Below are 12,084 nucleotides of genomic sequence, written 5' to 3' on the forward strand. Positions count from 1 at the left end.
GCATGAAATAACATCTACTTTCTCATTGAAACAGTTCTACACCAACTTTTCATACACAGTGGGAAGTTGGAACGAACAACACACTTAGATAGAACCTGCTCTTACCATGAGAAACAGATGTCCCAATCTTCTCCTCCTCTTCTTCATCTTTCATGTTGACATTCAGCTCCAGTGTTTGACTGCAGTCTTCCAGCTTCACTGATGCCATCTCTGGATCCTGCAGTGCAAACTGGGCTCCACTCTCACAATCAGCACCCAGTGACTGTGGGTTTGGACTCAGTGTGGAAGGAGAGAGGCAGGCTGGGTTTGTCCACACTGTTGATGTTACCGGCCTCAGACTTAATCTGAGTCGGCAAGTAGTAATAAAGAGAAAAAGACAGAAGTTAGTCTTGACAGTTCAGGCACTTTATTCCCTAAAAATATATTATATTTCTTGTTCAATTATCTAATTCAGTGCTTGACTTGGACTGAAATAGGTGCCTGTGCTCATTTTGGGTGCCTGTACTGTTTATATTTAGGGGCAGGAACTACACAATACTGTTGAGCTAATATTCTATAAGAGGAACATGATCTCAAGCAGTAGAAATGTAAGTACTCTGCTCCGGTAAGCTCCTGTCCAAATCAAGCATGGATCTCATTTCAGTAGATCAGGTAGCTAAGCATTGGCAACAAATACAGGACTAACATCAGGACAAAGATCGAATCGTACTACACCGGCTCCAACGCTCGTCAGATGTGGCAGGGCTTGCAAACTATTACAGACTACAAAGGGAAGCACAGCCGAGAGCTGCCCAGTAACACGAGCCTACCAGACGAGCTAAATAACTTCTATGCTCGCGTTGAGGCAAGGAACACTGAAACATGCATGAGAGCATCAGCTGTTCCAGACGACTTTGTGATCATGCTCTCCACAGCTGATGTGAGTAAGACCTTTAAACAGGTCCTCATTCACAAGGCCGCTGGGCCAGACGGATTACCAGAACGTGTACTCCAAGCATGCGCTGACCAACTGGCAAGTGTCTTCACTGATATTTTCAATCTCTCCCTGTCTGAGTCTGTAATACCAACATGTTTCAAGCAGACTCACTCATGACTGTACGGCCAGGCACGACTCCAATACCACCATTAAGTTTGCTGATGACACAACAGTGGTGGGCCTAATCACCGACAATGATGAGAAAGCTTATAGGGAAGAGGTCAGAGACCTGACTGTGTGGTGCAAGGACAACAACCTCTCCCGCAACGTGATCAAGACAAAAGGAGATGATTGTGGACTACAGGAAAAGGAAGACTGAGAATGGGAGTGTGCTCATTGACGGGGCTGTAGTGGAGCAGGTTGAGAGCTTCAAGTTTCTTGGAGTCCACATCACCAACAAACTAACATGGTCCAAGCACACCAAGACAGTCGTGAAGAGGACACAACAAAACCTATTCCCCTCAGGAGACTGAAAAGATTTGGCATGGGTCCTCAGATCCTCAAAAAGTTAATCAGCGGCACCATCGAGAGCATGGGACTAAACTGGTTGCATCACTGCTTGGCCTTGGCAACTGCTTGGCCTTGGCAACTGCTTGGCCTTGGCAACTGCTTGGCCTTGGCAACTGCTTGGCCTTTGACTGCAAGGCACTACAGAGTAGAGGTCGACCGATTATGATTTTTCAACGCCGATACCAATACCGATTATTGGAGGACCAAAAAGGCCGGTACCGATTAATCTGCCGATTTAAAAAAAAAATGCATTTGTAATAATGACAATTACAACAATACTGAATTAACACTTATTTTAACTTAATATAATACATCAATAAAATCAATTTAGCCTCAAGTAGATAATGAAACATGTTCAATTTGGTTTAAATAATGCAAAAACAACGTGTTGGAGAAGAACGTAAAAGTGCAATATGTGCCATGTAAGAAAGCTAACGTTTCAGTTCCTTGCTCAGAACATGAGAACCAATGAAAGCTGGTGGTTCCTTTTAACATGAGTCTTCAATATTCCCAGGTAAGAAGTTTTAGGTTGTAGTTATTATAGGACTATTTCCCTCTATACCATTTGTATTGCATTAACCTTTGACTATTGGACGTTCTTATAGGCACTTTAGTATTGCCAGTGTAACAGTATAGCTTCCGTCCCTCTCCTCGCTCCTCCCTGGGCTCGAACCAGCAACACAACGACAACAGCCACCACATCGAAGCAGCATTACCCATGCAGAGCAAGGGAAACAACCATCCCAAGGCTCAGAGCGAGTGAAGTTTGAAACGCTATTAGCGCGCGCTAACTAGCCAGACATTTCACTTCGGTAACACCAGCCTCATCTCCGGAATTGATAGGCTTTTTAGTCATAAACAGCGCAATGCTTGACGCACAACGAAGAGCTGCTGGCAAAACGCACAAAAGTGCTGTTTGAATGAATGTTTACGTGCCTGCTTCTGCATACCACCGCTCAGTCAGATACTTAGATACTTGTATGCTTGTCTGCTCAGTCAGATTATATGCAACACAGGACACGCTAGATAATATCTAGTAATATCATCAACCATGTGTAGTTAACTAGTGATTATGATTGATTGTTTTTTATAAGATAAGTTTAATGCTAGCTAGCAACTTACCTTGGTTTACTGCATTTGCGTAACAGGCAATCAGTCTCCTTGTGGAGTGCAAAGAGAGAGAGGTAGGTCGTTATTGCGTTGGACTCATTAACTGTGAGGTTGCAAGATTGCAAGATACCCCGAGCTGACAAGGTGAAAATCTGGCTTTCTGCCCCTGAACGATGCAGTTAACCCACCGTTCCTAGGCCGTAATTGAAAATAAGAATGTGTTTTTAACTGACTCGCCTAGTTAAATAAAGATTAAATAAAAGGTGTAAAAATAAAAAATAATAATAATATTAAAATTAAAATCGGCGCCCAAACATACCGATTTCCGATTGTTATGAAAACTTGAAATCGGCCCTAATTAATCGGCCATTCCGATTAATCGGTCGACCTCTACTACTATGTAAGGCCCAGTACATCACCAGGGCCAAGCTTCCTGCCATCCAGGACCTCTATACCAGGTGGTGTCGGAGGAAGGCCCTAAAATTGTCCAAGACTCCAGCCACCCCAGTCATAGACTGTTCTTTCTGCTACCGGGTGGCAAACGGTACCAGAGCGCAAAGTCTTGGTCCAAGAGACTTCTAAACAGCTTTACCCCCAAGCCATAAGACTCCTGAACAGCTAATCAAATGGCTACCCAGACTATTTGCATCCCCCACCCACCCACCGGCGCTACTACTTTTATCTATGCATAACCACTTTAATAACTCTACCTACAAATACATAATTATCTCGACACCGGTGCCCCCCGCACATTGACTCTGTACAGGTACCCCTGTACATTGCCCGCTCTTGTTATTTAGTGCTGCCCTTTAATTATCCTTCTCTTACTTTAAGGTATTTTCTTAAAACTGCACTGTTGGTTAAGGGCTTGTAGTAAGTAAGCATTTCACTTTAAGGTCTATACATGTTGAATTTGGCGCTTGTGACAAATAAAATGTGATTTGAAAACATGAACTCATTCACATTAGACACAAAGGACAACGTAAGAGCACTTTATAGTAGATTTCCAAAATTCACATAAAATGACTCAAAACCATGTAGTACATTGCAAGGTTACGGTTTGTTTTAGGCAGCACTGTTACTATTTTCCTGAACAACCGCGTCTTCGTTGTATTATTTCAATCAAAAAACAATTGTATTACCGGTTCACACTACAGTAACAGACCGAGTGGGGGCCGCCATTTTACCAGCTCCTCAATTTTACAGAAAACCAATAACATGCTACAAAGAAATCTCAAAGAAATGGATTCTTTATGAAATTACCTTGAGAAAAATATGTACATCCGCTCAGACAAACCCAGTCTCTAGCTATGTGACTTGAAAAATAGTTTACCACGTTCTTCACTCGGTTGACACAGAAATTACACATCAAACCTTTACCAAACGTGATAATACCTTAATGGATTTGTTACCTAGCATAGAATGACATGTTCTTTCGACATTGTAAAGTTTAAACGCGCTATTACATACCTGTAGTAGTAAATAGAAACGGACACAAAGGTTATCTTCTTGACTGCACCGCTCTGGCGCTATGTTTATTCTGAAGAATGGTGCCCGCGTGCCGGGAACTTCCTGTTCCCCACTACCACAGTGCAACCTTCCGTGCATTCCGGGATCCTTGGGATGGCCCTATCCCATGCCACAAGAAGGCGGTAGATGCTACTACTGCTGCCGCCGCCTCCTCAGTGGTGTAAACTAAAGTACAAAGGTAAACAACATTTAAGAGATGACAAAAGCCGTTTTCTTTATAAAATAAATGAATGTTAATTTATAACACACGCTGAGTGCAACTGCACCTCTAACTAAATGTAACTCCAAAGGAACTGTAATTTAAGGGATAGTTCAATCAAATTACAAATGTACACCTTGGTTTCATCACCCTGTATACAATCCCAAAAATGTGCATGTCAACAGTGAAGTTCTGAAGATGGAGGACTTTCAGTACAGCAGTGTTCCCCAATCCTGGTTCCAAGGGGTGTACATGTGTGTTTTTGCCCTCACACTCACATACCTTATTCAGTTCAAAGGCTTGAGTTGCTTAGTTGAATCCAGTGTGTGAGTGTTAGGGCAAAAACAAAAAAGCACACCTCTATGGATCCCCAGGACTAGGATTAGGGTACACTGCAGTACACAGCAAAAGGTGTGATGATGCAAATTACAGGCAATTGTCATTTTCATATCATTTATTATCATCATCACACTTTTTAATTTGTACTGAAAGTTCTTGAAAACATGATTGCAGTGTACTAATGAACAAAATACTACAATAAAGTTTTTTTGGTGAAACATCCCTTTCACATGCACACTCCATTAAAGGAGTAGTTCACTATTTTACAACTTGAAGTCCTGAATGTAATATCAAATCAAATGTATTTATAAAGCCCTTCTTACATCAGCTGATGCCAAAGTACTGTACAGAAACCCAGCCTAAAACCCCAAACAGCACGCAATGCAGGTGTAGAAGCACGGTGGCTAGGAAAAACTCCCTAGAAAGGCCAAAACCTAGGAAGAAACCTAGAGAGGAACCAGGCTATGAGGGCTAGCCAGTCCTCTTCTGACTGTGCCGGGTGGAGATTATAACAGAACATGGCCAAGATGTTCAAATGTTCATAAATGACCAACATGGTCAAATAATAATAATCACAGTAGCTGTCAAGGGTGCAACAGGTCAGCACCTCAGGAGTAAATGTCAGAAGGCTAGCCGATCATTGAGAGTATCTCTACCGCTCCTGCTGTCTCTAGAGAGTTGAAAACAGCAGGTCTGGGACATGTAGCACGTCCGGTGAACAGGTCAGGGTTCCAAAGGCGCAGACAGAACAGTTGAAACTGGAGCAGCAGCACGGCCAGGTGGATTGGGGACAGCAAGGAGTCATCATGCCAGGTAGTCCTGAGGCATGGTCCTATGGCTCAGGACCTCAGAGAGAGAAAGAAAGAAAGAAAGAGAGAATTAAAGAGAGCATCCTTAAATTCACACAGGACACTGGATAAGACAGGAGAAATACTCCAAATATAACAGACTGATCCTAGCCCCCCCGACATATAACCTCTTGAAGCTATGGGGGCGCTATTTCATTATTGGATAAAAAAACGTGCCCGTTTTAAGCGCAATATTTTGTCACAAAAAGATGCTCGACTATGCATATAATTGACAGCTTTGGAAAGAAAACACTCTGACGTTTCCAAAACTGCAAAGATATTATCTGTGAGTGCCACAGAACTGATTCTACAGACGAAACCAAGATGAAACTTCAAACAGGAAATGAGCAGATTTTTGAAGCTCTGTTTTCCATTGTCTCCTTATATGGCTGTGAATGTGCCCTGAACGAACCTACGCTTTCTGCCGTTTGCCCAAGGTGTCTGCAGCATTGTGACGTATTTGTAGGCATATCATTGGAAGATTGGCCATATAAGACTACATTTACCAGGTGTCCGCCCGGTGTCCTTTGTCGAAATTGCTGCGTAATCTCCAAGCTGCACGCATTCATCCATGTGATTCAGGGGAGAGAGGAGACTTCCACGAACGATATATCATCGAAGAGATATGTGAAAAACACCTTGAGGATTGATTCTAAACAACGTTTACCATGTTTCAGTCGATATTATGGAGTTAATTTGGAAAAAAGTTTGGCGTTTTGATGACTGAATTTTCGGGTTTTTTTGGTAGCCAAACGTGACGCACAAAACGGAGCGATTTCTCCTAAACAAATAATCTTTCAGGAAAAACTGAACATTTGCTAAGTAACTGAGTCTCCTCATTGAAAACATCCGAAGTTCTTCAAAGGTAAATTATTTTATTTGAATGCTTTTCTAGTTTTTGTGAAAATGTTGCCTGCTGAATGCTAACGCTAAATGCTACGCTAGCTATCAATACTGTTACACAAATGCTTGTTTTGCTATGGTTGAGAAGCATATTTTGAAAATCTGAGATGACAGTGTTGTTAACAAAAGGCTAAGCTTGAGAGCTAGCACATTTATTTAATTTCATTTGCGATTTTCATGAATAGTTAACGTTGTGTTATGCTAATGAGCTTGCGAATAGAATTACACTCCTGGATACAGGTTTTTTTCGTAGCTAAACGTGATGAACAAAACGGAGCGATTTCTCCTAAACAAATAATCTTTCGGGAAAAACTGAACATTTGCTATCTAACTGAGAGTCTCCTCATTGAAAACATCTGAAGTTCTTCAAAGGTAAATTATTTTATTTGAATGCTTTTCTGGTTTTTGTGAAAATGTTGCATGCTGAATGCTAGGCTAAATGCTATGCTAGCTATCAATACTGTTACACAAATGCTTGTTTTGCTATGGTTGAGAAGCATATTTTGAAAATCTGAGATGACAGTGTTGTTAACAAAAGGCTAAGCTTGAGAGCTAGCATATTTATTTCATTTCATTTGCGATTTTCATGAATAGTTAACGTTGCGTTATGGTAATGTGCTTGAGGCTGTAGTCACGATCCCGGATCCGGGATGGCTCGACGCAAGAAGTTGACACATAAACTACTGCAGCATAAATACTGGAGGCTGAGACAGGAGGGGTCAGGAGACACTGTGGCCCCATCTGATGATACCCCCGGACAGGGCCAAACAGGCAGGATATAACCCCACCCACTTTGCCAAAGCACAGCCCCCACACCACTAGAGGGGTATATTCAACCACCAACTTACCATCCTGAGACGAGGCCGAGTATAGCCCACAAAGATCTCCGCCACAGCACAACCCAAGGGGGGGCACCAACCCAGACAGGAAGACCACGTCAGTGACTCAACCCACTCAAGTGACGCACCCCTCCTAGGGACGGCATGGAAGAGCACCAGTAAGCCAGTGACTCAGCCCCTGTAATAGGGTTAGAGAATGTAATAGAGAATCCCAGTGGAGAGAGGGGAACCGGCCAGGCAGAGACGGCAAGGGCGGTGCGTTGCTCCAGTGCCTTTCCGTTCACCCTCACACTCCTGGGCCAGACTACACTCAATCATAAGACCTACTGAGGAGATGAGTCTTCAATAAAGACTTAAAGGTTTAAAGGTTGAGACCGAGTCTGCATCTCTCACATGGGTAGGCAGACCATTCCATAAAAATGGAGCTCTATAGGAGAAAGCCCTGCCTCCAGCTGTTTGCTTAGAAATTCTAGGGACAATTAGGAGGCCTGCGTCTTGTGACCGTATTGTATGTGTAGGTATGTACGGCAGGACCAAGTTGGAAAGGTAGGTAGGAGCAAGCCCATGTAATGCTTTGTAGGTTAGCAGTAAAACCTTGAAATCAGCCCTTGCCTTAATAACAGGAAGCCAGTGTAGGGAGGCTAGCACTGGAGTAATATGATCAAATCCTTTAGTTCCAGTCAGGACTCTAGCAGTCCTATTTAGCACTAACTGAAGTTTATTTAGTGCTTTATCCGGGTAGCCGGAAAGTAGAGGATTGCAGTAGTCTAACCTAGAAGTGGCAAAAGCATGGATACATTTTTCTGCATCATTTTTGGTCAGAACATTTCTGATTTTTGCAATGTTACGTAGAAGGAAAAAAGCTGTGTTTGAAACAGTCTTGATATGTTCGTCAAAAGAGAGATCAGGGTCCAGAGTAACACCGAGGTCCTTCACAGTTTTATTTGAGACGACTGTACAACCATTAAGATGAATTGTCAGATTCAACAGAAGATCTCTTTGTTTCTTGGGACCTAGAACAAGCATCTCTGTTTTGTCTGAGTTTAAAAGTAAAAAGTTTGCAGCCATCCACTTCCTTATGTCTGAAACACAGGCTTCCAGAGAGGGAAATTTTGGGGCTTCACCATGTGTCATCAAAATGTACAGCCGTGTGTCATCCACATAGCAGTGAAAGTTAACATTATGTTTTCGAATGACATCCCCAAGAGGTAAAATATATAGTGAAAACAATAGTAGTCCTAAAACGGAACCTTGAGGAACACCAAAATTTACTGTTGATTTGTCAGAGGACAAACCATCCACAGAGACAAACTGATATCTTTCCCACAGATAAGATCTAAACCAGGCCAGAACTTGTCCGTGTAGACCAATTTGGGTTTCCAATCTCTCCAAAAGAATGTGGTGATCGATGGTATCAAAGGCAGCAAGCACTAAGGTCTAGGAGCACGAGGACAGATGCAGAGCCTCGGTCTGACGCCATTAAAATGTAATTTACCACCTTTACAAGTGCAGTCTCAGTGCTATGATGGGGTCTAAAATCAGACTGAAGCATTTCGTATACATTGTTTGTCTTCAGGAAGGCAGTGAGTTGCTGCGCAGCAGATTTTTCAATTTTCTTTGAGAGGAATGGGAGATTCGATATAGGCCGATAGTTTTTTATATTTTCTGGGTCAAGGTTTGGCTTTTTCAAGAGAGGATTTATTACTGCCACTTTTAGTGAGTTTGGTACACATCCCGTGGATAAAGAGCCGTTAACTATGTTCAACATAGCAGGGCCAAGCACAGGAAGCAGATCTTTCAGTAGTTTCGTTGGAATAGGGTCCAGTATGAAGCTTGAAGGTTTACAGGCCATGCTTATTTTCATCATTGTGTCAAGAGATATAGTACTAAAACACTTGAGTGTCTCTCTTGATCCTAGGTCCTGGCAGAGCTGTGCAGACTCGGGACAACTGAGCTTTGGAGGAATACGTAGATTTAAAGAGGAGTCTGTAATTTGCTTTCTAATGATCATGATCTTTTCCTCAAAGAAGTTCATGAATTTATTACTGCTGAAGTGAAAGCAATCCTCTCTTGGGGAATGTTGTTTTTTAGTTAGCTTTGCGACAGTATCAAAAATAAATGTTGGATTGTTCTTATTTTCCTCAATTAAGTTGGAAAAATAGGATGATCGAGCAGCAGTGAGGGCTCTTCGATACTGCACGGTACTGTCTTTCCAAGCTAGTCGGAAGACTTCCAGTTTGGTATGGCGCCATTTCCGTTACAATTTTCTGGAAGCTTGCTTCAGAGTTTGGGTATTTTCTGTATACCAGGGAGCTAGTTTCTTGTGACAAATAAATTGTAGTTTTTAGGGGTGCGACTGCATCTAGGATATTGCGCAAGGTTAAATTGAGATCCTCAGTTAGGTGGTTAACTGATTTCTTTCCTCTGACATCCTTGGGTAGACAGAGGGAGTCTGAAAGGGCATCAAGGAATCTTTGGGTTGTCTGAGAATTTATAGCACGACTTTTGATGATTCTTGGTTGGAGTCTGAGCAGATTATTTGTTCTGATTGCAAACGTAATAAAATGGTGGTCCAATAGTCCAGGATTATGAGGAAAAACATAAATTAAGATCCACAACATTTATATCATGGGACAAAACTAGGTCCAGAGTATCACTGTGGCAGTGAGTAGGTCCGGAGACATGTTGGACAAAACCCACTGAGTCGATGATGGCTCCGAAAGCCTTTTGGAGTGGGACTGTGGACTTTTCCATGTGAATATTAAAGTCACCAAAAATTGGAATATTATCTGCTATGACTACAAGGTCTGATAGGACTTCAGGGAGCTCCGTGAGGAACGCTGTATATGGCCCAGGAGGCCTGTAAACAGTAGCTATAAAAAGTGATTGAGTAGGCTGCATAGATTTCATGACTAGAAGCTCAAAAGACGAAAACATTGTTTTTGTAAATTGAAATTTGCTATCGTAGATGTTAGCAACACCTCCGCGTTTGCGGGATGCGCAGGGGATATGGTCACTAGTGTAACCAGGAGGTGAGGCCTCATTTACCATCGTAAATTCATCAGGCTTAAGCCATGTTTCAGTCAGGCCAATCACATCAAGATTATGATCCGTGATTAGTTAATTGACTATAACTGCCTTGGAAGTGAGGGATCTAACATTAAGTAGCCCTATTTTGAGATGTGTGGTATCACAATCTCTTTCAATAATGACAGGAATGGAGGAGGTCTTTATTCCAGGGAGATTGCTAAGGCAAACACCGCCATGTTTAGTTTTGCCCAACCTAGGTCGAGGCACAGACACGGTCTCAATGGGGATAGCTGAGCTGACTACACTGACTGTGCTAGTGGCAGACTCCACTAAGCTGGCAGCCTGCTACCTGGCCTGCACCCTATTTCATTGTGGAGCTAGGGGAGTTAGAGTGCTGTCTATGTTCGTAGATAAGATGAGAGCACCCCTCCAGCTAGGATGGAGTCCGTCACTCCTCAACAGGGCATGCTTGGTCCTGTTTGTGGGTGAGTCCCAGAAAGAGGGCCAATTATCTACAAATTCTATCTTTTGGGAGGGGCAGAAAACAGTTTTCAACCAGCGATTGAGTTGTGAGACTGCTGTAGAGCTCATCACTCCCTCTAACTGGGAGGGGGCCAGAGACGTTTACTCGATGCCGACACATCTTTCTAGCTGATTTACACGCTGAAGCTATGTTGCGCTTGGTGACCTCTGACTGTTTCATCCTAACATCGTTGGTGCCGACGTGGATAACAATATCCCTATACTCTCTACACTCGCTAGTTTTAGCTTTAGCCAGCACCTTCTTCAGATTAGCCTTAACGTCGGTAGCCCTGCCCTCTGGTAAACAGTGTATGATTGCTGAATGATTTTAAGTCTAATACTGCGGCTAATGGAGTCGCCAATGACTAGGTTTTTCAATTTGTCAGAGCTAATGGTGGGAGGCTTTGGCGTCTCAGACCCCGTAACGGGAGGAGTAGAGACCAGAGAATGCTCGACCTCAGACTCCGACTTGCTGCTTAGTTAATGGGGAAAACCGGTTGAAAGTTTCTGTCGGCTGAATGAGAGACACCGGTTGAGCATTCCTACATCATTTCCCTCTCGAAGCCATGAGAAAGTTGTCCGGCTGCGGGGACCGTGCGAGGGGATTTATACTCCTATCTGTACATACTGGTGGTACAGATGCTGTTTCATCCTTTCCTACACTGAAATGACCCTTGCCTAACGATTGCGTCTGAAGCTGGGCTTGCAACACAGCTATCCTCATACACCTGTATTATGAGTACAGCGACTGCAATTGGAAGGCATCATGTTAATGTTACTACTTAGCTTCGGCTGGTGGAGGTCCTGACGAACCACGTCCAAGGGAAAAAACTGAGGGAAAAACTAAAAATATAAACGATAATTAGAAGTCAGATTACTTGGTTGGTATTCAGGGGACTAGGTGTGTACTCAGGAGATGAATCTCTGATCTTAGCAGCGCCATTCTTACGCCTCCACGTAATGTCACTGTGGTTCTTCAATGTTTCCCGATTTTTTTTCTGTGGGATATTTTGTCTAATTAACCTGGGTCAATGGAAACCTGCCTACTGATATCATCTCTGGATCCTGCAGTGCAAACTAGACTCCACTGTCACAATCAGGACCCAGTGACTGTAGATTTACACTGTGGAAAGAGAGAGGCAGGCTGGATTTGTCTCCACTGTCAATCTGTCAACTCTGAATAGAATCTGAGATCAACCTCCTGGTCCTCCCCCGTGCATCCTACACCCCCTCCCGTTGTTACTGTGTGTATGAACACATTTTGAACAATTGCTTCCT

General features: G+C 43.0%; 1 protein-coding gene across 6 annotated transcripts in view; it reads right to left on the minus strand.

Annotated features, from left to right (window-relative positions):
- LOC112239018 (zinc finger protein OZF-like) overlaps positions 1-344 on the minus strand; it is a 139,173-nt gene extending 138,829 nt beyond the window's left edge. The window contains exon 1 of one of the 6 annotated variants that reach the window (XM_042318342.1): positions 106-331. In XM_042318342.1, coding sequence (XP_042174276.1) covers positions 106-208 — 103 coding nt within the window. In that variant the 5' untranslated portion in view covers positions 209-331. Of the gene's footprint in view, positions 1-105 lie in introns of all 6 variants that reach the window. The other 5 variants (XM_042318345.1, XM_042318343.1, XM_042318348.1 and 2 more) reach the window with 5 other exon arrangements.
- Between the last annotated feature and the right edge of the window lie 11,740 nt (positions 345-12,084).

This window comes from Oncorhynchus tshawytscha, unplaced genomic scaffold (assembly GCF_018296145.1).
Source record: "Oncorhynchus tshawytscha isolate Ot180627B unplaced genomic scaffold, Otsh_v2.0 Un_contig_2903_pilon_pilon, whole genome shotgun sequence".
NCBI lineage: Eukaryota > Metazoa > Chordata > Actinopteri > Salmoniformes > Salmonidae > Oncorhynchus > Oncorhynchus tshawytscha.